At 43.8% G+C, this 27,684-nt stretch overlaps 1 protein-coding gene across 1 annotated transcript in view; it reads right to left on the minus strand.

Moving 5' to 3' along the window:
- Nucleotides 1-27,684, minus strand: part of zcchc14 (zinc finger, CCHC domain containing 14) — a 55,038-nt gene that overhangs the window by 20,546 nt on the left and 6,808 nt on the right. The window contains exons 2-4 of the mRNA XM_088613986.1: nt 24,121-24,232; nt 4,725-4,798; nt 1,856-1,927 (exon numbers count right to left, since the gene is read on the minus strand). Coding sequence (XP_088470112.1) covers nt 1,856-1,927; nt 4,725-4,798; nt 24,121-24,232 — 258 coding nt within the window. The remainder of the gene's footprint in view (nt 1-1,855; nt 1,928-4,724; nt 4,799-24,120; nt 24,233-27,684) is intronic.

The following is a 27,684-nucleotide window of genomic DNA, read 5'->3' on the forward strand; positions in this document are numbered from 1 at the left end:
TGCAAGCTCTACTTTCCCTGCCTCCTTTGTCAGCTAGAAAAAGCTTGGTAAACTATGCACTTCTATTGTAACAAGCAACTATCTAAAGAACAATATTAATAACAGAGTAAAACACAGTGTATATATTTAAGCATTAAACATCAGCTCACGACATTTCACTCTGTAATGGTCTGCACTTATTTTAACCGAGAATGCACAGAGGAGACCCAGCTACACCATGGAGGAGAGGATTGCATGAGGAACAGATGCAGTCCCTGAGAATCCCGAGAGGTACAGACAAAACCAGCTCGGGGGATTCCTGCACAATCTACCATACAAGGACCTGGGATAAACTTTGTTTGAGTCTGGAATACGTCAAAGCAGACTGCGGGATCCTTTTAGAAACGACCCGGTGGGATTCTTGGAGAATTACTCCTCTAACAACACAGTGGGCTAGTCAGGCTGGGACACAGTTTGCATACTTTGCATTCTTATAGTATTGGTACTTGCTAGGAAAAACACGAAGGTCACAAAGTGGACATTCATGGTTTTCCAAAGCTGAAGTTTTCATTTGATGGGGAGCACATTGAAATATACTGAGCTCTCTGTGATTTTTTAACAGGCATACACACACCACCATATTGGTCTTTCAGTTATTCAGCGAAGGGCTTCCGGCCGCAGGTTCTAGCCTAGTCAGCAGAGAGATAGTCTTATGTTGTTCCCCCCTGAACGCTGACCTGAGAGGCTGGGAAAGCCACAGCAAACAACCTCATGGACTTTGTATGCTGCCTTTGCATGCTTTGTCCATCTGTACTAGTTGCACTTTACAGCACTGGCACAACCATCTCCAAGACTTCGTTGGATTGTTAAATTTTAAATGTAATTCTTTTGATGAGAGTTGCAGGCTCATAATTAGCCTCTGGTACAAAGCATGCTGGAAATTCCCAGCACACACAGACTGTTTCTGAGCCCAGATCCACAGGATTCTCCCAACCACTGACACAATCTGAATTCAGCTCAGGCTCTGAGGTGTGAAAAAACATTAGGTGAGATCATTAACAAAACTCCAGAGCAAAAAAGAATGAATGCAGTGGAAAAAGATGCCTCTGTCTCTGTTAGAGACCCTTATTACTATTATTTTTTATTTGACCTCCTTAGAAATTATTATGGCTCATTAAGGCTAGTGAGTAGGCGGCCAAACCAAAGATTAGAGAAGCCATGATTGTAAAACGAACTGGCAGACTCCAAGGAAAATCCACATGCTGCAAAAACTTGTCAAAAAAGCACCCACAGATGATCATATTTACCACCAAATTCTCTCAGCAGTGCAGTTTGTAGCAGCTTCCATTCATAAGGCAGCACACTGACCCATACTGATAGCAAATTCATTTCCAATTGTCTTTTTCTCTCATTATTAAGGTTGGAATTAGTAGGTCTGCGAGTCAACAATTCCTGGTTTTCTAATGTTCAACAATGCATAAATTACATCTCCATTTCTGTAGCATCTTCTGGGAAATGCCTGCAGTAGGCGTCTACTGAAAATGTGTTCATGCAATAGACAGGATGCCAGTTTGTGTCCAAAAAATTGTATGATGTAATGGAGTATTGGACCAATTTATTTTCCAGAGATCCTTAGTGTTGCTCCTACTGTGAACAAGAATGAGAAACCAGGAGGGAAACCTGGAGAACATGTCAGTACAGGTCAAAGGTCAAAGGTACTGATGAAGAAGACTCCCAAGAATGAGCTCCTCACATCCTTAATCCACCAAACAAACATGCAAGAACTGCCGTTCTCTTGTCTGTAACCCTCCTTCCTAATTTTCACAACAAAAGTCTGCGGGCTACTAACACTACAACAAATAAACTTCCAATTTACCTTTGAGAGAAATTCAGTCAGGTCTGGAGCAGCTTTCAAGACTGTTGATACAGTGGAATCTGACCACAGAACCTAAGAAAATAAATAAATAAAAAGAATATCAAACATTCAAAAGCTTTACTTCTCAGCTGTCCAACATCTACTAAATCACAAACACCTTTCATTCATATAATGTCAGTTGCTTTTCCATATACAAAGTTTTGCTTATGACAGCTTTAATAGGGTTTTAGAAGTCTTTGGCCTTCGTGTTTGATAAAAAAAAAATTGGATCATGTCCTCTGGATTGAGGGAGTCTGGAAAAAACTACCCAACTGTGTTGTAGAAGCTCTTTGAAGAAATGGGTGGATAAAGATCCTCAAATCAATTAGCCACTTAAAAACCAAGAGGTTGTAATTGTTCTTACAGAGATGTTGAGATGTTGTGTGTGAAGGCAGTGGAAAAGTACTAAATAGAGAAGCAATTAAAAGGAGCAAAAGGCCAGCCACTTGGGTGACTAAAATGTGATCGGGGAGGAGAACTAATGATGTTGACTGCATCACTCTTCCAGCAGCTGCTGTGAAGCAGTTGTTTGAAAAATGCTTATGGGTACAGAAAACTCAAGACTCTTTCTGTTGGTTTCACAGATCCTAATTACCACCGATCTTGGAATAACAGATCTTAATTTAGATAAACAAGTCTTTAACTATGTAAGTCATGCTACTCATTTAAGTGTAACTGCTTCACCTTCAAGAAATCACCCTAAAATACCGATCACGCAAAAAAACAGACTTTATTTTAAAACTGTATCATTTTTTTAAATCAAGTAGAGTTAAAACTGATTTTAATACGTTTTCTCTTGTTTTTAAGCAAATCTGATCATTAGCAGATGGTCATGTGGCTGACACCATGCTGTTGTCTACTGTTAAGCTAGAACCAGTGGGAAAACATGATGGGTTCTGGGACAAAAACCATGACTGGTCAAACTTCCAACCGCTCAGTGCTGAAATGCTGCTGGACTCGCCATCTAAGGTTTTAGGTTTCATGCATGAAAAACCAGCAGCTCGACAATGACAGCAACACTAACATCCAGCCACCTCCCCTCTTACAAAGCACAACAATGCCACGCAGTCAGCTCTGCACAGACACACCACTGGGTCCACTGGGCACAAACACAATCACGAACCACTTCTCAAATGAGAAACAGGCTTTCTGATTACCATGTACTTCTTTTTCATTCATTCCAGCCACCCCAGAATTCCACATGGAAAGAAAAACATATCTGATGTGAACCGCATCAGCAGTATTATAAGGTAAACTTTAAAAAGCGTGTAATTTCTCACGTATTAACTTTTCTAAGAAAGTAAAATAAAAATCTAATTCAATCGCTTTCATTCTACAGTTATGATATATCTATGTATGGTTTAAAGACCAGACCAGGGGTGTGAGAACCACACCAAAGAGGTGCAGGCAGCAGGAGAGGGTCAAGAAAAAAATGGATTAACACAGGATGCAGTACAGAGAGGTGTGGCACAAACGTTGGTAGCAGGGTAAGGCAAACACATCGCAGAAACGCAGTAACACCAGAAAAAAAGGAAAAAAGGCCCATTAAGGCCCATTGACCGGGGGCTAAGAGCATTCCCTTGGCACACCTAGTCCCTCGGACGCAGTGGTGGCAGGTTTAACTAATAAGAATGATGTCAAAACAAATATCTTTTGCATTGAGAAAGAAGACACGCAGCTCCTTCTAAACGCCATGAATGCCTCTAAGGAAGACTCATGGTTCGCTTTTATGATGATGGTGTAATAATGTGCTGATCACTGTATCATATTTCAAAACCCTTAAGGTTACTATTATGGTAATACTGTCACTAGTCCCACAGACCTCTCCAGGTATAGTAACTCTTGCCAAACACGTGGAGTACGTGGATTGTTATTTCCAAACAGTTTACGTATCCCGGGAATTTCCTTTCTTTGCAGCTGTCTCTAACAATGCCCAACAAAGGAGCACAAGACTGCTTAGAAAGAACTGCGTTGGCTCTGTTGAGGTGAAACGGGGAACATTTTAAGGTCAGTCCTGAATATGAACTTCCTATTGAGATGTAAACCAGGTAGAAAAATGGAACAGTGTGTGGGAAGTTTGTCACGATTCCCATCAGGCTCTCCCAATTCCCACTGAACCCGCTGAAGATGAGAAAAGCGTACTCAGCGGAGCTCTTGCACACAGGCGTTTCCCTGTCATCAAGTACATGGACATGAGTTTGCTGCCTCAAACTCTATTGGCAGATCCTGACGTGACTGATATTGGCCAGCCCTTCCCTGAGAGCTGAGTGAAGCCTTCTTACGTTGCCCATAATCCAGATCACCATCTTTCCATTCCTCCTTTTCTAGATTACCTTGTATCACCAAAACTGTTCTTTCATCACCAATTCTTCATGTGTGAGGTCCGGTCATGCAATACGACCAATTCTATTTAAATGTTAGATGTCTCTCTGACCTCATACATCTACAGAACAGAAAGTGATAAACTCTTCTCAAAACCTCCAGCAGGCATTAAAGACTAGAACTTGTCTTTGGAGTCTGGATTTGGAGATGGACTTGGAGTTTTGCATTTCTTCATGTGCAGTGAACACTGCAAGCTCGGTCAGTGCTCTCTCTAGGATGAAATGCTGCGCTATCAGTTTATTCAAACTAAAATTGAAATTGTCGATTGGAATTCACTGCTGGGAAACACTTCCTTCCAACTGCATGCACGGACACAGAGACGCAGGCAGCCACAGACTGGAATGATATGAAAGTCCCACTCTTTCCGAGGAGAAAACACCAGGCGGGTTGCCTGCAGGCTGTGACAACAAGAGCCCTCTGCCATCAGCCTGTGTGCCACACTGCTTACCTCAAACAGGTACTCTGCCAGCTTCTCACTCTTCCTGTGCGCCTGGGTCTTCAGCTCTATCCTCTCAATGTTCACTGTGAAAACAACAAAATACATAAAAATCACAGGAAGAAATAAAAGACTTATTTTGTGCATTCCTGAATGTGGTGTACAAAGCTTCTATTAAACTGGTATGTGCTCAAGAGAGAATTATAAGATTATAAGATTTAAGGATGTATTACGAGATACATCAACTGCAGTAGCTAAGAACTGAAGGTCAAATGACCTTAAGGAAGATCTAAAGCTCAGGGAGCCAAGGACATCATAGCACCAGGTGCCTTACAGGGATAAGCAGGAAAAGAAATTTACAGTGGGCTACTTTAGAGGACAGATGAACAAGTATCTTAACATTCAGGATCCTGGAAAGTGCTGAACAAGGAAAGTGCAGAGAAATAGCTTGGTCAAAAGACACCCAAGATGAGGGCAAGATAAAACACTGGAGCAGCTTCTGAAAGGAACAGCTCTGGCAAATACCTGAAATGCTAAGGAATGAAGCTAACTCCTTCAGTGTGACAGAGCACCTGATGGGCACTACAGATCCCTGAAGAACGCCCTGTTCTAAAGCATGCACGCATACCAAACAGACTCATAACATCCAGTCCCTTTTTAATGAGTGAGGCTCTGTGGGCAGTTGTCTATTACAACGTTTAAACTGCCACGACGCACCATCCTTTGACACGCATACCCTTATCTGTGCAAACAGCTCCTGTATATTCACACCATTACCTCAACAGAAAGCTGTCTTGCACGCATGTGTGAATAAACATGGAAATGCGATCCGTCAGCTCTCCCTTGGAGAGTGGCGAAACACAGGACTCTTTCTATGGGTCCTACAGAGGTTCCACAGCCCACAGAGACAGCCAGCGATACAGCAGCACTAAAAGGGCAGACTTCACCCAGGGGCATCAGAGGCTTTGATATTTGTCAGTAACCGTAGCCCAAGAAGGCCTAATGGAAAATAGCCTCTACCCAGGACAAAGCCAAGCATCAGGCTGGTCCACTACAGGTCTGGGTTTCAGTTACATTACAGCAACAGAAGGGTTCATTCACTCTTCTGCGTTATTTCCTTTCACTAACAATAAAACAGTTATGGGACACAACAATGCAGTATCAGGGTGGAACCATCCTGGCCAGCTGTAGCAAAACATTACTTTCCTTCAGGTTTGGAAATAAATTTCTCTACGCAGTCATCCCTCAATTTCTGAAAACTGAAAACAGTTTGCAAGTTGAAAATTCATAAATCGAAGACATAATTCTCAAAGGATCACATGCTACATTTTCTAACTCATATACAACCCTCCCACCCTGAGAGCACCCCCCAAAATGATCCTGTCATTAGAACAGCATACCAGCTGAAACTATCAAACATTGTTTTACCCTCAAAATAACTCATTAACAAACCTAAACAACAAATACCATGAACTAAACAAGCAGAAAAAGCATATTAAACAATCATATCTTCAACAACTAGTCGGCAATCCCCTGCTCACTTTGTTCACAACTGTACAAAAGAAAGAATAGTTATCTCACCTTTCAAGCTTCAATTTAATCATAAAAATGCAGAAATAAAACATAAATCTTTTGCCTTTGTAATGCAGTTTCACAGCACCGACACTAGATTCGACAATTATTTCTATCTTCTCCTTTTGCAAAAAGATTGTAGGGACAGCATCCAAATTCATAGCAACACAAATGTCTTTTGATCACTGACTCTCATTCAATTACTTAATTACTTCCATTTTCTGGACCATGGTTATTGCTTTTCATGCTTTCTTTGCATTCTCTGCGCCACCCTGGGAATCTTCCACACATTTGGGTCCTATGATGCACATTGATTGCACAGATAATGCATGATAAATTGAACAAGAGAACGTGTGCACACCACAACACAACAAGCAGAACATAAACAAGTCTAAACAGTGTGATAAAGTTTTACAAATCCGGGCATGTCTTCCTACAATAGGGGCTCAGCATGTGCTTCTCAGCTTACAGCAAGTTTGCTGCCTGAAGAGGTTTCATTCGTTACAATGAATGTTTGTAGGATGAAAAACAGGTATATATTTACTGGATGATTGCACGTGATGCTTATCAAGGCCTTCTCCAAAACAAAATTACTGTAATTATGGACTCCTTTGTAAGAACTGCAGAACAAGACAGAAGCATCCTTTAAAACAACAGCAGGTTATTGTGGGTGAAGAAGTGGAGTTTAACCAGCTCCATGCTTTTCACAGTGGAGCCAGAAATGAATCACAAACATCCTGTGGATCTATCTGACCTGTTCCCCTAACAGCATAGACTGCAAAACTACTTCCAAGATTAAGCTGTTCGTTCCAGTAAATCTGTTCCTGCTGATGGATCTGCAAAAGCAATGAAATGGTCACACATTAACAGTTGCTGTCGAGCTCAGGAGGATCCAAGGCTCATAACAGTCAGATCTCATTCCCCCGTGTTTGATGATACAGCAGATCAAGGTGACATTCGACATAACTAACCACTAAAAAATAGCTTAGGCCATGCAACTCTTCAGATTGGGTTGTACTATCTTACAGAAGAAAAGCATCCCAATTCTACCACGGATTTCAGTGACTTACTCACATCTATTCCTGAAGGAGCTGGATGACAATCGAAGATCAATAAGCTACCACTATAGCAATCAATGAGCCAAACAGACAGAATTACCTCTTCTCATTTCTGGACTCTGGCTACAAGAAACAAGTACTTTTACAGTAACTGTCTGACGAAGTTAGACGTTGCATGGCACAGATTTCTGAATTACTGTAAATTACCAAAGAGACAGCTCAGGTACTTTCGCATTATGCCTAAAAACACAATTTTTCTTTTTTTTTCTCCTTTAATTTGGAATCACCAGTGATCTGTATCTTTTGATACACAACTCCATTAACCTGGAATGGTCTGTTACCAAGCAACTCTGCTTACTTCCTCCACACTCATACCTCCACAGGACTGATGACTAAATTATGTTTAGCCAAGTTCTCAAACTGCGAGCTGTACGATGCCCTCAGTGAAGCTGAAGTAGCTCTCAACAGGAGCACGGCAATCACATGAGCATGGGTCCTCAAGATTAAGTCTCTGTCCCCGGCTGGGAAGTATTCTTTCTCTAAATATCCAGATCATATGAGGCCTTATCTTTAAAATTCACATGGAACAAAAAGAGGCGTTTTTAAGGGTCTCTTTAAACCTTGAACTTGAAAACTGATCTTGCCTGGCCTGGGGTAAAGGGGTAAAGGGGAAAAATGTGTCATTCTAGAAATTATACTGTATATTAAGCAGCGGCATCAACGTAACACATTAGCAGTGCTCTGGCTCGAACTGGGCCCAAATCAGTTAACCGGTGGGAGTTCACTGTCAGGGAACAAATGCCCTTGTGAAGTTTAAATGGTTTCCCTGGGTGAGGCGGCTTGTGCTGACACATACTGTCAGTGTCTGTCAGAGCAGCATTACGAAAAAAAGGCACAATGAAGCTCCAGCCATGTGGCAGACAGCCTGTCCTCACAGCTGCACTGCATGAGTCTGTACAGCCCTGACAGGCCTCCAGGGATTCCTCCGATCAAGGGCTTTCAATGCATGCCTTCCTGATCCCAGTGCCTCACTCAATGATCACTCCACTACGGTACTATTATGCTTCTAAATTTAGATGCTGAGACTTCAAGCCACTTCTAGTTGCTTGGCAGGTCTGTGCAAAGCCTGAGCAGAGCCGAGTAAGAGAGCTGCTGTAGAAAGTCAGCTAGGCTTGCACACGCGGTCTGTCAGCAAACCCCTCTGCTCTGACAGTCCCAACAGGCACAGGACTGGGGCAGAGGGGAACACAGGACTGAGTGCAAGGAAAAGTTCACAAGACAGGGAACACGGCGCTCACAGAAGTAACTGTGCAGTTTTTCCCCAGAGACACAGCAACCTGACCAAAGTCACACATCAAGGGTCTATAAAGAAAGGCAGCTGAAAGGAAAACGGCCTGATTCTTGATTTACTGTGGTAGTGTGGAACAACAGAATTAAGACAAATGTTAATGCCTGTTTAGTTCAAAGTCAAAATTTTAAAAAGTTAAATTAAGGACAAAGACACCAATCAGATGTATTCATTATTAAGAAAAGGGGTACTCTAGAAATAGCCTATAGTTCTGGCAAACACTAATCTGCTATTTAAGTATTACAGGTCATCAGCTCTAAAATCACTATAGCATCTCTACTTAACAGTGTGTGCAGTTCTGACTCCCAGCAGTGTCTATAAGCAGGAGGAGGAGAATGCTCATTTGGTGCTGACTGTTTGTGTACAGATGGACTGATGATGAGTAAGTCACTCAGGCGTCTGTCCTGAAAGCGAAACAAAGTGATCTAGGCTATTGATGGCAGCTCAGTCCTTCGATGAACCCGATTCATTCATCTGTGTGAACCGTGTGCCCCAGTACAGGCCTGGAAGTAGAAGCCCAAACAGCTGTTTCAACACTTCGAGTGCCGAATTAGCCCAAACAGCCCTTAACCCCTCACAGACAGACGCACCTGCTCACTGCAGACAGACCGATGTGAATGAGTGGATAATAGCTCCAACAACAGAACCTCCACCTAAACACACAATTCTCAAACACAGACGCCACGATGGAAGCCGTTACCTCCATGTTTATCGCGAGAACATCATGAAAGAAGAGGCCCACCGACTCGAGCAACTAGCCCACCTAGTTATCTAGTAGTCGTGTGATCTGAGGGTCTCATTACAGGGGAACTGCAACAGTATTTTTACATTTCAGGGTTATGATGATGAGTGGTTCAAACCCCAATGAAACTACAATAATGTGTACAACCTCCAATTTAGGCCACAAAAGAGACGAAGTTTCAATGTAGCGTCATATTGCCATCACTGTCCGCAATTCCGAATGAGACAACAAATCATCTGGCGATGTGAAAGCAGCCCTGTTACATTCTGAGCATTCTTTAGGCCAAGTGAATGTGGCTTCTATATTATGAAACTATAAAACAACACATTCGACATGACATGTTTTTTAGATACTTTGAAGTATTGCAAAATACAACCTGCCAACCATCTAAAATACACAAATAATAATAAACGTTGTTAGGAGAGCGTGTTCCTGAGTTGTTTATAGCGACTAGTGAGCAGGAAGGGCTGCTTTCACGTCACAATTTGTGTACAGTAACTCATGGCGAGACCAGCGGTTTCTTGTTTGCCTGTGACAACATCATGACTGAAACAGTTCTTCCATGAAGTTCACGGTTTTACACTTAATTAGAAATTTGTTAAAGTTCGCATTTTAACAGCCAGTCTGAAAAACTGTGACTGAAGTTCCCCTTTCTGATTCTGGAAAGATGCCAGGGTATCAGCTTCAACAACATGGTGGGCAGTGTGTTCCAGTATTTGGGTAAAGAACTGCCTCCTTTTTCTCAGTTTTAAATGCACTTCCCCACTGATGCCACTTGGGTCCTCTGGTTCACTGTTTGTCCTGAAGAGCCCAGGACAGGTTTCACAGGCCCTGACTTCTTCTAGTCCTGGACCGCATAACTGCACTAACATTAGGTACGCTACTGCTTCAAGCAAATATTTTGTATGTAGCAATATTTGATTGAAAGATTCTGTGTGTGGGGAGGGATTAAACGTTTTTAATGGATTAAACTGTTTTGATGACACGGGTTTCCAAATTCTTAATGTGTATTAAATATTCCAAAAAATGGTATGATACAACATGACTAACACCGCTTAAAACACGTGGGTAATCTGGCAAAATGTTACTTCAGAAGCCAGCAGAAAAACTTATGACCAGTATGGCAGCATACTTAAGAAGCTCCCCCACATTCTCTGCGGTACATTCAAGTTAAAGTTTAGCACCAGAGAAGCAGGGTAATATCTAAACTGAAGACAAGGAAACTCAGGCAGCAGCTTCTTGCCTCAGAGACAGTAGCTACAGAAAGTGCAGGCACTTGGAGTGTCAGGCCTTGAACACTTATCTTTCCAATCCCTCCATACACTGTCGGCATTCATCATCTTTTGTTACTATGCTACCGGTTTTCGATTGCCATGCCAACAAAGGTCAGAGGGTCAGGGGCGTACTACCACATGGAACGCAGCGTTCATGCCTTTTATGCTTTTAATCTTGTGAATGTGTTTTTGTGCCACAAAATACGTTTCTAATCCGCAAACCTTGCATGAACTGTCGAAAAGACGCTTGCTGTCAGTGGACTGAATGCTGAAGGAAACATTCATGTTGTACACAAAATGAAAAGATCGGTCTGACAAGTATATGGAATCTACTGCCTATTATTACATGAGGGGGATTGTTTAACTGCACCTCAGACAAGCAAGGTTCCTGTTCTATTAAAAAAAGGAAAGAATGACCATGTGCGCTTTTGACCACATTTTAGCAGAAGAGAGCATGATTTTATTACCCAGGTGGGGCTGCACACTGGTGGTGGTGGAGGGGATCCCCATTACCTGTAAAGCACTTTGAGTGAAGTGTCCAGAAAAGCGCTATATAAGTGTAAGCAATTATTATTATAATTATTATAATTTATTTTTTATGTACAATTGAAATCTACAATTGAAAAGACTGAGGTTTCCATCATGGTGATGAAGGCATTAAAGATGAAAGCTAGCACTGCAGCAAACGTGGCAGTAAGTCTTGTGAAATGACATCTACCAAAAACGCTTCCTGTGAACTGACCACAACCCCAGAACAGTGTGCAGTAGAAGGACAGAGGAGTCTCACGCTAAAAAGCTCCTCCTTTGACTCATGGAAAACTGGGATAACTTTAAATCAATAGGGGAAAAAAAAGAAATGAATTAAAGTGAGGAAGCAGAAGGAAAGGCAAGCATTGCTGCTTCTTTCAAGTGCCTCCAAAACAGGCATTGCTGCAAATCACTTGCACGTGTTGGCTGACTTCTTCAGTGCATTACAGGCATGGACTCAATTACCAGCTAGGGAAGAACCACCCCCTCTGCTCACCAATGCTCAGCGCCCCACACACTGGACTCATTTACAGCATTCCCCCACACGTCCCCCAGCCCCAACACAGGAGCTGCAGAGGTTATCCATCCCAGTACAGCCTTTGCTCTTAAAACAAAGTGCACCTGCATTTTTTTTTTGGCAACAGGTGCTACCCCAACCCTGTCCACGAGAACCTTAAAAAGTCCCTTTTCTTCTGTGCCAGTCCTGTGCATGTTAATTTAACACACCTCCTCCTGAGGTTATTTTATACCAAACCCTTTTAAACCATCAGCAAGAAAACCGTTAGTCGTTCAGGACACACATGTTCAAGACGACTCAGTAATTAAGCCACACCTGAAAGCTCTTCTCTCACACCTTCAAGAACGCCTTGACCTCAGGGTTTTGGGGGTGTGGAACAAACTACCCAGCCATGTTCATCTGACACAGCAGCTGGAAAGAAGACTCTGCCATCTGTCTCTCAGAGGGAATGTGGAGACACACTTGGCTTTTTTTTTCAAGTCAGCGTTCCTGATCTGGAGGCACCTACCGGGGAATAAAAACGAATCCAAATATCTCCAGGGAACATCTCTCTTGCCAGGTAACCTGTGTTTGTACCCGATTACTGTGCTTCATGGTCCCTCCCCATCACGAGCTGCTCCCAGTGAAACACTAAGAGGCACTGCTGCTAATGTAGAGCGTCTGCATTAGGCCACGGGCAAACCAAAGTAACACCTCTTGCTCTACGCAGACTGAGCTGCTAGCCTCACCTTGGTGAAGAAGAGGTGTCTTCCTGCTCCACCGCCTGGGCTGTGCGTTTCTCAGGACTGGCCTCTCTCTACAGTGCATGCTATTGGTCAAGCCAGAGAGAAATCAAAACATTGTCTCCTCTGTTTCCTTTAGGCAACTGTGGATCCGGATCTTTGTTTAAACATTTAGACAGCCCTGCGTGTGCTCTGTCTTCAATTTAAACAAGATTAGTTGTTATACAACACAGAAAAAAAACTGTGCTCAGAACTCCAAAACAACTATAACCGGGCCTTGCCCTGTGACTCATGGGTTACTGCGTATTACCAAAACAAATTGGGCCATTGTTGCTACTACTCATAAATACAAATGTTTCAGTTTAATGGAATAAAAGCAAACAAACACAAGGGACCAGAAAAAAAGGAATGAGCGCAGCCGAGGCGAGCCCCAAGATCCACTGGAGAAAAGGTACCAGAGGAGCAACATGCACAGTATGGTAACAACAGAAGAACAGAGAAAGACAGACACACAGGGGATCATTAGGGACACAGGACAGAGGACAGAGAAGACAGTGTAGATGTATTTTTAGAGATATGTACTTCAAACAAAAGATGAAGTGCTTGATAAATTTGGGGGAGGGGGTGAATAGCGACAGTCTTTTACCAGTTACAGCTCTTTTATTTCAAGCCAGCGACCTACGCCAGCACCCCCAGCAAGCCCCCATACTGGATGAGGGACCCCTGTGCCCTGGATTTTAACTTTGGTTTCAACACTTACTGGGATTGGAGCAGGGAAAACCATAACCATCAGCGTGCTGCTTAAAAAACTGTAGCAAAATGTAGTTACGTTTCTTAAAAGCCGGCTACTCGACCATTGTTTTGTTGTGGAAGGCAATTAACATGCATGATGTTTTTATTAATAATAATTAGGGAACATAACTCATTCAACACCCTTTTGGAGGCTTTATACTAATCCTATATACTAAGTTTCAGTCATCTCCTGCCACTGACACAGTTAGTTGCCAGAATACATTTATGAACCACACTGCTTTGTCTTTGTAATGACATGTAAAACCGAGCTCCTCTGAACTCAAGTTAACAGCAGCCATCCACGCCACAGGTCCGTCCACTGTGTGACTCTGCGTCTCTGCGAGTCGCTGTGGGTAAATAAGATGATATCATTACTGTCTGGGGTCAGATCCTGCAGCTCCAGAGGGAGGCAAGACTGTGTGGGGCTTTCCCGGCTCCAGGAAAAAAAAAAAAAAGGTTTTGAGCATCTGCTAAACATCAGCTGCAACAGCTCAATTGAGCCAAAAAGAAAAACAAAAACATTTTACTTCTGAGATGGTGGGCACTGCCATTTCCTGTCCAGCCAGACAGGCTTTGTAAATTCACTCAGCAAAAGGCTATTTTAAGGACATTAAAAAAAAAACTTGGCAGAAATCTTGAGGGCCTCCGACTGTCGAGCAGTCTGCACAGCGGTCTATTGTGAGGGATGGTAAACTTCCATGTTCAAAATCCTAGTCCTTCTGAACAGGTCTAAAATCAGACAATTAAAGATGAACCATAACCCTTCATCCCAGAGAAACCTGGCTTTCAGTTACCCGTCAGGAAGAACAGACCTTTCTGCAGTTCAGATACACTGCTTGCAGAAAAGAAAGGCTGGCTGGTTTTGGAAGCTGTTGTACTTAGCTCTGCATCCAAAATGACTCATGAATGAGACTGCTGTGGCCAATATCATCAGCAGAACCCCATTCAAGTTAATCGAAGCCGGTCAACTAAATCAGGAACACTGTGCACGATAGCTTGGAAGTCACTTGGTGCTGTAGGAAATAAGACTTCTGGAACAGTTTTCCTAGTGCTTCTCACATGTTCCATTTTCTTACTGAAATGATGGCAGGAAAATCAAAAGAACAGCGATAATAAATGGTAATAAATGGCAAATAAATGGTAAGCTTTGTTTTTTTAAAGAAAAATACTGTTCAAAATCAGTGGCACATGGATTGCCCTTGTCAACAAGCGAAAAGCACATCAAAAAGAATATTTACAACACTTTTTTCCCCAACCTGTGTTCCACTTCACAGGGATCAAGTGCGAGTGGAAAGAGGCACCTCAGCCCCTCTGACCCCCTGACCCCCTGATCCCTCTGCTCCTGACTGGCCTCAGCCCCTTGATCCCCCTGCTCCTGACCGGCATCAACCCCTCGACCCCTCCGCTCCTGACCGGCTTCGGCCCCTCAACCCCTCCGCTCCTGACCGGCCTCGGCCCCTCAACCCCTCCGCTCCTGACCGGCCTCGGCCCCTCGACCCCTCCGCTCCTGACCGGCATCAACCCCTCGACCCCTCCGCTTCTGACCGGCTTCGGCCCCTCAACCCCTCCGCTCCTGACCGGCCTCAGCCCCTCGACCCCTCCGCTCCGGACCGGCCTCAGCCCCTCGACCCCTCCGCTCCTGACCGGCCTCGGCCCCCCTGACCCCCTGACCCCTCCGCTCCTGACCGGCCTCAACCCCTCGACCCCTCCGCTCCTGACCGGCCTTGGCCCCTCGACCCCTCCGCTCCTGACCGGCCTCGGCCCCTCGACCCCTCCGCTCCGGACCGGCCTCGGCCCCCCTGACCCCCTGACCCCTCCGCTCCTGACCGGTCTCAGCCTTGGCTTCACACCCTTGTGTTGCTATTATCAAACACAGAGCAGGAGACATCAGCCACTACCATGCCAACACAAGCAGACAAAATCCCCCATAACTCCGTTTGTTATGAGCCAGAAATGTACTAGACAACATAGCTTCATTATATACACAGCATGTTACATTTACCTCCCAAATTTCTTTATGTATGGATATCACCATATCAAGAAACAGAATAATGGACTCATGCTCCAAAAACCTTGCTATTTCAAGGGTAGTTGTTCACCAATTTATTCTCCTGATGCCTTTATCCAGGGTAAATTAATTGCTATTCTTGCTGACAAACATGAGAAGAGAGACTGAAATGAGCAACAGACTTTGTTTTTTTCACCTCTGCAATCTTCACACAGTCATTGGCATTTGCAAGAATTAAATTTGCCAAAATCAGATAGGTCATTTTCAGAATTAACCCTGAATTAAAGCACCCAGCTTTGGTAAATCTTGACGTAACAAATAAAGGTATGATGTTTTTCTTGTTCCAGTAGATTTTCTAACGCTACTTAAATTCCATGTTTCTTATTTCTTAGGCAGCATACAGTCTTTCAATCACACATCAAAGAGTGTGAAGGGCTCTTTGGCAAGTTAGCTGTGGAATCCACAGTCTTGAGTCATCTTTGACACTGAGAGAAACACCTACTCCCTGGATAACTAATCCTGGATAGCAGACGTTACCAAGAGCCTACAGCGATTACATATCTTATACGGTCTTATGAATACTTAACAGGTTCTGCTGATTCTTTGCAAATGCCAGAGAGGTGATTTTTATCTTTTAATAAAACCTTGGCCTGATTTAAAACGGACATTTCAGAAAAGTGAAAATGTTTCATCAGCTACTTTGGGGTTTTATGGTGGCCTGGGCATAGCTTGTACAAAACGGTCACTTGACGCTACACAATCACAGACTTGCCGCAACACTATTTTTCAAGCAAAAAAACGCCACCCCGACAAAAATTTAACAGCGAGCCTCCAAACCGAAAAAAATAAGAGCACAAATTCTAACACAATCTCAAAACCCATTCCACTAGGCAGATAAACTGAAAGAAATGGCTGAGCACCACATTTACCAAGATGCTTTTCCATTCCCTCTTCCCCACGGCCAGGCCCTGGGCTCGGCTTCCAGAGTGCCTGACTAAGCCTTGGGTCCTCACGCCACAATGGAAGCAGGCGTGAATGCGGACGAGGTGTGACATCACACGAGGTCTTCACAGTCACAGCACAGCGCCCGCCAGATCCTGAACGACAGCGCGTTCCGGATGGGAAACGGGAAAGCAAGCAAGTCCGAAAGCATCCGAATAACCATCCAGCAATATTTTGCCGATTTCCACAAGTGATGGCATAAGCGATTCCGTGCTTGAGATTAAATCGGACAACTCTTTTGCAATCTTCACAGGTCCTCTAGCATTCAGGACTGATTGCAACACACAAAATCCCACTGGATTCTTCGTATAGCAAACACTTATTCTGCTTTCATCAAATAAGATGATTAACTTTGTGAACTCTTATAACTCTTATGTCCATAATTGAGTTCCATAATTTACTTAATAATAGTGTAACACACTTAAATGTCTTCCAGTTTCTGAATATGGTGGTGGTTACTTTGTAACTAACGCATTTCAACAGTAATTTAAGATCTCAAAATTCCGAATAGAAAAAAAATTGTAAAAGGGTCCAGTCAAAGAAATTGTTAATAGAATTAAAGACTTCATTAAGTAAAGAGGTAGGCTAGAACAGAAATCTACACAGGACCCTGGGGTTCCTGCTATACACTTCCCACTCCTCCAAGTGGCTCCTTGACCTACAGATCACTGCTCTGCTAGAGAGGTAGGGCAGTTTTCTATATTCACATTGATCCCCGACATCAGAAAGTGAGCATGACAAACTGCACAAGCCAGCCGAGACGGAAGGAGAAGGTGCGTCTCCCAGACGGCCCAGCTGGAGAGAGGCTGGCCACATTGCTGCTGAGGGCTCACAGCTGTGCCCAGGAGAAGGAGAGGCAGTTCTGAAGCAAGAACGGAGCAACTAGAACCATGTCCGTCTATCTGCTTTATGGTGATGAAGAATGAACTAATGACTGCTATTGTTTTTATTGTTTTATGTTACTGAGCAAAGCATTAGGCATATCAAGCACTTCTTTCTTTTGATAATAAGGATTCATTAAAGCCAATGCTGTGAAGTTGTATTGTTCCTCGAGACCATTTCTGTAGTAGAGCCACTGAAGGTTAATCACAAACCTCAGGTTTACTCCGACACGCTGTCAAACCACTCTTTAAAATGCGCTGGTCTCCTGTTTTGCACCGATTTATATTTTTTATACTTGTGTTGAGGAGCACAAAGAGTCCTGCAGCCCCCACGCATTCCATCAGGGCCCGTGTGAGTTTTATTTAATGCAAATTGGAGTTCACATCCAGATTCGCGATGAACAACAAGCAGTTGTATGTAGCTCTTTGTACTGCCTGCCAGAGTTCACGAGATAAGAGTCAGCAGGAAACGGGCAGCAAAGCTGAAAGAAGGGTCTCTCACTGGTCTCTTGTGTCAGATGAGGCCGTGGTTCGAAATCATGTTTTCAGCTAAGCTGGGCTGCCCTGTTATTCTTAGACTGGTACATGCTGATGCAATGTATCCAGTCCAGGTTATGAGGTAATGCAGTGAATGCCCACAGCTTCGGTTACAGGGTCAGCAGGGAAAGAGGGAACACAAGATACAGACAAAGACAGCAGATGGAAAGACTTGTACTTAGTTTATTCTTAACTCCACATGCAAATTCACAGCTGAAAAAAACCTTTGGACTTTGTAGGATGACATCATAGGTCTAGCAGGGACAGCCAGGCCAGAGGAGCTGGATTAGGGCATGACACACCTGTTTAGTGTGCACAGCTCTTCCTGTACCCACACAGCCAGCCAATCCCTGCACAAACAGCGCTCACCCTCCTGCGGAACAGGGGATTCCTTTCGTTCTTGAAACACGGGGTACAACATTTAAAAAGCCACCTTTTTCCGTTGTCAACTGGATTAACGCTGACCCATTAACCTCCCCTCAATTCGACGGTTTCCAGGTGTGAGCAAAAAGCAAAGTGTAATCCAGGAACAGCACAGAGTGTTAAGCAAAAAGAACCAGCAGAGTTAAACAGGCATAAAAAACAACAGACTCTAAACACAGGCAGTCTCCAATGAACAGAGAAAACACCTGAGCGTCTTTAAACCCTCCTGCCTCAACTGTGTGACAACTGCAATCCCGTGAGCAGCTCTGCCTCTTACACGTCAGTATTCTGTTACATCAGGAGGTGCAGCAGAGTCTCAGGCAACAATAAGAAAACACAGCATCAAATACTTCACTTAAATGTTACTTCTCCAAAAGAGGCTTTTTCAAAACCACAAATCAAACTCAAGAATTTGAAAACAGGGGTAAGAGTTCTATTGTGTCTGACTTTTCCTGTCACTAGATGGAACGTGGTGATTCTGTGCAAGTGTGGGAGGAAAAGGAAGTCATTAGACCAGGGCTGGTCAACCCCGGTCCTGAGGAGACTCAATCTGGCAGACTCTATGAGTTACTGTACACTCAAGAATAACTTCCGTTTGACCAGGCAGGTGAGCTGTAAAATGTAGTTTTGACAACTTTTTAACATTGAAAACAATTGACTTGACGTTGAATCAGTTAACCGAGAGAACTGAGCAAACCTCAGGTTATCCACGTCTTTACAAATTGATGTTTGGAGGATGACTCATCAGATTCTGTACTGTTGCTCCCCAAGACCCCTTCACCCTTCACAGCAGAAACTGACCCCATCTCCAGCAGCCCTCCCTTATGGCCCACCTGAGATGAAATCCTACATCTGGCCAGTCTGTGTAGGTTTATTAGTATAGGTCCCTTCATGGTATGCCTGATCAGTCTGTTGCATGCCACCACCACTCTTTGTTTAAGAACATACTTCTCATTGTGGGTCATGAATGCACTGCACTTGGCTATCCTTTGTGTTAACTGGATCTGGCCGCTGTGTTGATTTTCAGGTTTCAAGCTTTTTTTTTTATAAAACTATGTGGTCTCTTTAACATCTTTACCAAACCAGCAGACCTAGTCTCTAGGTATCCATGTAGCACTGAGGCCAAATGCTCACTAATTAACTTCCACCACTTGGTTTCTCTTCTTAGATACAGGTAATCCACAGTCCTATTCATTCAAACTAGCAGCTGAGTATAAAACAGAGCAGACACAACATACGTGTACCTGGTACCTTGACCTTGTGGGTCAGTGGTCAAACCGAAGGCTGGAAATCAATCCACAGGCTTACAGTAAACTGTTTCTACAGATGTTTAACTTACAACATTAGGGCTTTTTATCGCTGCAGTTTCTAGTAGCATTCAAGGCAATGCTTGTTAAGACAGGTTGAAAATCATTTCAGTTGGCTTAAGAGTTATGTCCTTCAATTCATTCATTAGAACTGCACAGATGGCAGTAGGCCCAGGTGATGTTTGTTTAAACTACTCCCAGTCTCTGTTGCTCGAGATACATTTATACATACGGCAGAGAACGAGGGGGGTTGTCTCCGAGACGAGACGCGTCTTCCAGGGTAAACTCCTGTAGGATCTCTAAACTTTGCACTTCTTCTCTCACTGGTGACAGTACTGCAGGAGGACTGCTGGGCTGGACAGGAACGAGAAAGTCGGCTGTAACTGTACTTCTAAAGCTGAAACGCTGTTGTGAGGAGCAGCTGGCACAGTCTGTAGCACAGGACTGGGTCGTGAGTCCTTGTGCTCTGGCCAAAGGCACAGTTCAGTTGCTGGCTTAAGCAAAATGACTCCCACTGTCCCAGAGCACATTCCTCCTACACATCCCATGGCTTTAGTAGTAGAGCCAATATAAGAACTGTTAAAAATGAGCTTGCGGGACCCATTCTCAAAAAGTGCCTCCTGTTTCGGTCCTAAATGCATCTACCTTTCATTTCCATTTGGATGCTTGCCTCCTTGTTTCATTGTGGATCTTGAAATAGGATTATAGAATGACTTTGTAAAACTTCTTGCACTGAAATATAACCTTTTTAGTTTAGATTAGTTTTTTTAACCTGCCTGTAAATAGCATTAATTTGAGACCGCAAATCTTGCTGGTCTCCCCTTGGAAAAATTATTTCTGGGGCAGCAATGTCCTTTATGGAACATGATGGCCAAAGTTTGACAAAATATTGTTGAAACTTTTTATTTTATTGCTCTAATTCTTCACTCTTTACTGTTGATCTAAACTGTTCTTCCATTCAAAGTTTAAACCATTCACGTTTAAACATGCTGTGAGCTCTAGGGTCTTATCAGGGGCAGAACACCAACCGCAGAGGTGATGCAACTCTCGGGAACATGACAGCCATCTCACAGGCACTCAGCAGTTCCCTGACTCTCTTCTGCGTGGCATGGGAAATGTTCAAGGCCGCAAAAACCCCAGCAGAGCACAGCCAATACTCTGCTGCTGCACAGGGAATCCCAAAGTCAGGCGATGTCATACCCTGAACATGAACGGACAACTTCTGAATGACAGGGTTCAGAAGGTGTCCCTGCGGGTTGAGAACTTCACAACTTGCCAATAAAAGAAGTAAACCTGACTCAAGCCTGCCAAGGGAGCTGTGTCTCTTTTTAAAGCATGTCCTGCTCTCGCTTGGCTTGCGCTAACCTTGAAAGATGCACTGCACTGAAACACACTCGCACTGTCTTAGTGGAGCTTCTCCTCGGGACACCCATTCACCAGCCGCCACCAGGGCTGAGGAAACAGAAGCTTGTCCTTCTCAAGGGTCCACAGAGCCCGATGATTTATTCCGTTTCTCACTCTTCTGTTTCCTGTTTGCTTTATCCTGCACAGGACACACACGGCACACGCTTCTGAACACAGCATCTTCAGTGTCGAGACGACAGGCTTCGACTTCATACATAAACAGGTCTTTAAAGTCCCATTACAGCAGTTCGGGGAAGTTCTGTCCTGACCACTCCTTAGCTGTGTGGCTTAGCTGTCCATGACACTGAAGACTGGCCTAAATGCCCAGCTGACATGATTCAGCTCTTGAGCCTGCTGTTACTGTTCCCCAGACATTCCTGCTTGCCATTCCAGCTGAGCTCTTAATCACTTAATGGAATGAAGCATTTACTTAATTAGACCTAATTAAGTGTTTTCACCTCTTAAACTGGTAGGAGATTTAATGTCAACTGTAAAATGGAAAATCTGAAACATTTTAGGAAAAGTAAGAAAAACATACTTCAGCACTTACTATCTCAGCTAAGCTACATACAGCTGGGCTGGACCAGAAAACTCTCTTCTCATTCTGTGCAAAACCAGCCATCTTGAAAAAACTGAACAGCTCCCAGGACTCCTTGAGAACACTGCTTTTGTCAACCACTTGTAACCACTTCATAATCCATGTCACTGCCTCCCACAGTGTGGTAATCTGGCCTGCCAAACATGAACCCGGTGTGTAATTACACACAGCCAGGCATGTGTCTACAGAAATGTCCCAATTTGCAATGTCCCAGTTTGCAATAGAAACCCTTAAGTCATCTATAGATGTTTTTCATAAGGGGTCCAACGTCCAACAGTACAGAAACAGAGGTAGAATTGGCTACGTTCTCTATTCCTCTATTCCAACAGCTTGCACCCCAAATAAATGGAGCCTGCCCCTCCGTTCCCTGCTCGGGGTGACCCCCAGGTCACCACGCCACGCTGTGGTGGACTCCCCCATCTGCCCTCGGTGAGCAGCAGGATCAGAGCAGAGTCCCACACACCTTCCTTCCTCACGGCACACAAGGCAGACAAGTCTGGACCAGCACAAATACCTGAACCAGTGCAGCACTCCCCAGCCTCTCCAGCAGCTCCTTCCAGCTCACGGACTGAGCACTAAGCAGAAACAGATGTCCCGAAGTGTGGGATCAAATTATGAGAGCCGCAGAATACAGCCCCATCTGATCAAAGACCTTGTGTCAACACACAGAATACAACACTGCTTAGCAAGACAGCACAAAAAATCCTTAAAAAAAACAACAAAAAGAGCAAAGAGGTTTAGGGATTCCCCAACCTTAATGGATGCTTACATCAGGCCAAAGTCTACCAAGGTAGATGGGGCTCCAACTGGCCACGAAGGAGGCCCCTGTGACTCCCCCAGAGTCTGTAAAGTAACAGCGATGTCAACAAGAGGAACAACGCTTCTCCAGTGAGTGGCTGCTGTGGGATTCAGGTGTGCATCGTTCCTGCCCTGCCTGTGTAAGATGTACATGGCTGACCCAGTGCACTTGAAAAGGCTGAGAACAGGAGAAGGAAGACTACAGCACACTGGACTCGGATGGTCATGAAGGCCTGTGTGCCTGTGTCTCTTTTGCCGAGAACCTTTCTCCTGACCTGGGCTTCTTTCCTTCTCCTAGTTTTAACCCAAGCACACACAATAGTTTGGACACTACTCTGTTATCATCCTTGGGGTAACACTTCTTCAACAACTGCAAGGTGGGTTCAGACGTTCTCATACAGAAGAAAGCACGAGTGCTCACCACTGCCGTCACAGAGGTAGGCAGCAGGGACAGCAAACCTCGACTTTGACATATAAGCCCCCATTCTTTCATCACCAAAGAGAAAATCCCCCAATAACTCATCCAGCTTTCTAAAGACAGTATTCATAGTTCCACACCTATAGAAAGTCAGGCTGTGGGCAGTGGAAAGAACACTGACCTAAAGTCTTTTTAAAAAACGGAAAGCACCGTCTCCCTTATGCCTCATATTTTGCTTCTTGGTGATGAAGGTACAGTATACAGCCCAACCCTCAGTACTGCAAGCTTCCTTAGTTCCTCTCAGGCTCTGTTCCTCTGTAAAAACCAAGGCTTTGTTCTCACTTGACACCTGTCCCTCCTGTCCAACCCCAAACAGTGACGCATCAGCCTCAGGAATAATAGCCCCCCATCCAGGCAGTTCCCAGAAGAATGAGGCCAGGTCTCCACCACACTCCCTCCGCCCCCTCCTCCTGCATTGCTGTCTGCATTAAATGAGCAAACTTCACAGCTCTATCGCCCATCTATCTCCCCAGCAGCAGCTATCTCCATTCCCTCATTAAACGTCAGCAGAGTGGAACCAGCAGCAATAGTAAATCAGCTTTTTAATTCCTTGTTTAACGTCATGATACCACTTACTGAAACAACAACAGGGTTACAGAACCCCTGCGGGTGTTGAAGAATTTCATTAATGCACACAAGAAAGGGCGCATTTCTATTCTGAGCAGAAAGCGATAAAGTCTGTTTCCATTAGGCTGGGACAGTGATGCTTGGCGTCTCTGGCTTTTTTTGAAGGCAGGATAAATTGCTTCGTGCTGCAGTCGCTGAACACGCCATGATAAAACCATGGGAATGGGCTACGGTTATATCCTGTACTTCACAGACATGTTTATTCACACAGCCAGGAACATCAGTTTGCACCAAAATGTTACTTATCAGTTAGCCAACAAGACACCATGGCAAGCAATCTATTTCTACAAGTACAACAAAACACGTTACACAAACATAACTGCAACAACTTCCTGAGCAGAGCAAATAATCAAGGGGATGAAATAACAGACCTCCAGTTCAACAAATATCTGCAATAATCTAAAGATATTTCCTGGACACCAACTTAAAACAATCATTTAAGCAGCAATTAGTAGAAATTACAAATCTGCAGGGATCTGAAGCAAAGAAGAAGAGAGGATGGGGAAGGTGAGAAAGTGTCTAAATGAAAGGAGATCTGCGTGGTGTGGTGTGTGGGGGGGGTATACAAAGGAAATCTGGAAATGGATGGAGAGGTTCTAAAAAGAAGTCAGGCTATCATCGAAGGTACAGTTCAAGTGAAGAAAAACCTTGGCTTCTGGATCCATTTCACCGATTCGAACATCCTGGAGGGCAGGAGAATGGGACGAGGCTGAATCCCTCCCTGTTCTTTACAGCGCCGAGCGCACGACGTACCTAGCCCTCTCCGAGAAAGGCCAAGAGGTCCCGGCTCACCTTTCCCGTGTCTCCCCGGCGGCGCCTTGGGTGGCGTCTCCTCGTAGGAATGTGCCGGCGTCTGCAGCACCTCGTCCCGGCCGCTCCCCGTGCTCTCGTCCTTGTGCGAGACCTGCAACACAGGCAAGGCATGGAGTAGAGCCGGCAGAGCCACAGGGACAAGCTGTGACACGACGATCTCATTCAGAGCTTTTCAAAACCAAGCTGGGGACTTTCTGGGACGTAGCTATTCTACGCTTGAGCTTTCAGAACTCAATGATCAAATTCTTCCGATATCCTGGATCCACCTTTCCTAAACCCTATTTGTTCCAATCCTGAAATATTGCCCCAGAAATGGCTAAATAGATTGTCTTGTTACAATCTGTCTTTTCTGTTAGTGCTTTCCAGTACAAGACAGCAGGTGCTGTAAGAGTTTGTGTTACACTTGATACCGTACTTTTCCTTTAATGGGATATATTTTCATATTGTCAACTCTTAGCAGTCACATAAAAGCATCATGCTAACCCAGAAATGAGCTCTTTGAAATGGGGGATCGACCTGGATTCTTCATAATGGGATATGAATGTCTTTAAGTAGCCAGCAAAAGAGCTAACACCCAGCTTCACAGGAAGATCTGTACTTGGAACCTGAAATCAAGCCAGGTTTTGTGTTGCCATAACCAAATCAGTAGACAATAATATGGTTATAATCTTATTAATAAGTTAACCTTTATCACCATTAAAATGCCACTGGGGTCATTAAAAGATCATAAAAATCATAAACAACAAAGCACTTGTGGTCTGCATCGCAGTGTTTTCTTTTTAGTGTCTGGGTGTGTCATTAATTGGAGATAAAACCAGGTACAATCTCTTACAAGGAGTACAACCTCAGGTGTACAAGCTCCTATTATTAAACTCTTTAATTATTAACACAAAAACATCTGAACTATTGTGCTGACTGTTAGATCAAATTAACGAACAGTTAACTTCTGAGCAATGTACAGTAAGCTTCCCAGTGAGCAGCTCATTGACACTGTTAATTACCACCTATATTAAAAATGCTGCAGTTCGGTCTGGGAACATGATGGTTTTTTTTTTCCTCTGCTTGATTTGCTTACTGAATTCTGTCAAGTATTTGTGTTGCTTCCTTTTGGAATAAAGATATAAAGCTAAGTAGGTACGAAATAAAGGAAAGACAGGAATGACCTTTGAAAATGAGCCTGAATGCCAGACTACATGTGGAGCTCGCCACACACCTCTGGTCTCGACATTAACAAATGCATCATCACGTCCTAGTGAAAGTCCAGCAAAGTCCAGGGCTTAAGATAGGAGTTACAAGTACAGACTGAAAAAAACAAAGTTTTCAGTGATTTAACAGGAAATAGTACCTGACCTGAATTTATTTCCTTTAAGTGCAGTTGGAAGAATATGGATATGGGAAGTCCTGGATTCAGATCCCTAAGCTTCCCCAAAAGGCTTGAACTTCACTCCTACAAGAGGTCTACCGATATTGGATAAATGCCCAAAACATAAGGATACACAACAGAAGTCAGTTAAACATCTTCTTGTGAGGGCCAAAAGATGGCAGAACTTGCCATGTTTAGTATTGTGAAGGCTTCACTATCGTGAAGGCTGCCAGGCAGGTAATTAAGAGCAGAAACTTGTATTCCCAGTCATGTAGGATAAGTGACAGCAGGGGACCAGCTCTGTATGACAACATAAGAGACGTTTTAATTTTCTGAGCCTGTGCCAGGCTGATAGCTATTCCAGCTCAGGACAACAGATGCCAAAATGTGCAGCTCTTGCCAAATCCTTCACAGGTTATTGCAAGGAAAATTCTCCTGGAGACATACAAAGATACCTTTAATCTCTGATTCACTGCAAGAAGAACTCTTTTGGCTCTGTAGATCTCATAAACCACAGATGAATCCTTATTGCTCAATGGGTTGCTATTTAAAGAAAGTATCTGCAATGACTTCATGTTTCTGCTATAAATAAAATTAGGGAAATCTTGGCACACATTTGTCTCTTTGGCCTTATAGTAGGGTAGTGTCATGCTTTATTAAGTGGTAAAAACAGACACCAATGACTCACTGGTACTCCAGCTTAATCTTAGTGTTGGCTTCTTTCTTTTCCTTCTTTAGTTGCCATTTAAACAGAAGCTTTTAAGACATACTCAGATTGATTAGCTACTAACTACCATCCGAGCTAGATGGACCAAATAGCCTCTACTTGTTTGTAAATGTTCTTACGTTCTTCAAGTGAAACCAAATACGGTTATGCAGTACTGCCATTTTCAAAATTTGGAATTATTACTTATTTTTCTATGCAACCCTCCTAATATTTTAACATATAACAACTGTTCAACTATTGCCGTCAATTCAAGTCGATTTTTCACTCTCCAAATCCCACAGTGCCCACAGAAAAGTTGGCATCAACCTGGAGGGGTGATGCAGTTTCCTTCATGACAGAGCAAGCTCGCATGTGCCCGGTGCTGCACTACAGTGGGTTGCTGCCACATGGCTGGCAGAGGAGATACCCGGGTGAAACCTCAAATCTCTGGATGCTGACTTTCTGTGCACCGCCAGACCATGAATCTCACTCATAACATGGCTAGTGATATAATACAAAACTTCAAGCCCTGGGCAGTCGAGAGTGCCAAGTGCCAACTACAACTTAACACAAAGCCACTGAAGCCAGTCTCCCACTGCTGAGTGGAACTTTTCACAATTCACTTTATTCCATTAGCAACCCCTGCCTTGTAAAATAACCCTGCGATACAATCTGAACACTTAAAAAGCACGTCTCACTCCCAGCAGATAGGAAATGGAAGCAGTCGAGCAACACCGGCTTCTGAATGATTATTTGGTCAAACTTGCAGAGCAGCTGCTGAAGCCCCTCTGACTGTTCGCAGTCTGCAGTTTTAGGCGACGCACAGGAAGCCCAGGAACACACCAGGATCCATTTTAACAAACGTGTACCGAGGCACAAGAGGCGAGGAAGGAAAATTAAAGTGTAACTTGAGAGAAACGGGTTGATGATTCAGTATAAAAACGCTGTAATGGAGCATTTAAAGCAATTAAGTAAAGCCCCAGCTGAGGATATTCACAAGAGAAAATGAATGACTTTCTCCACTTATTTGCTGATCTGGACTCAACTGGGGCCAAAAGTAACAAAACAGAAAAGAAACCAGTTTCCTATAAACGCTGGCTACAGCCTTTTCTGTACACAAGCTGGTATTTGTACAACAGATCTTCATTTCCCACATAGCTAAAAACTTCCTAAACTCACTGGGGGCCTCACAGACGTTTGCTTTCAAAGTACTGCAAGAGCACCAGACTGTGAGAAAGTATCTAAAAGAGAGGGGAAATAATTACATAACAATGCCTGGCTCAATCAACAAAAGCCACCCTTTCACATCAGCGTCAAGAAAAAGTATTACAACTGGCTGCCTGGTGGAAACATCCAGCACACAGATTTCACTTTGAAACTGCAGGTTTGCCAGGCCTGTGAATCTGCCCAGGCGCTTCACATGAGACAAAGCTGTGCTGTATCGTCACAGACTCGCAAACCATTTTGTATGACA

The sequence above is a fragment of the Lepisosteus platostomus genome, chromosome 20, assembly GCF_059453375.1.
Source record: "Lepisosteus platostomus isolate fLepPlt1 chromosome 20, fLepPlt1.hap1, whole genome shotgun sequence".
NCBI classification, from domain to species: Eukaryota; Metazoa; Chordata; class Actinopteri; order Semionotiformes; family Lepisosteidae; genus Lepisosteus; species Lepisosteus platostomus.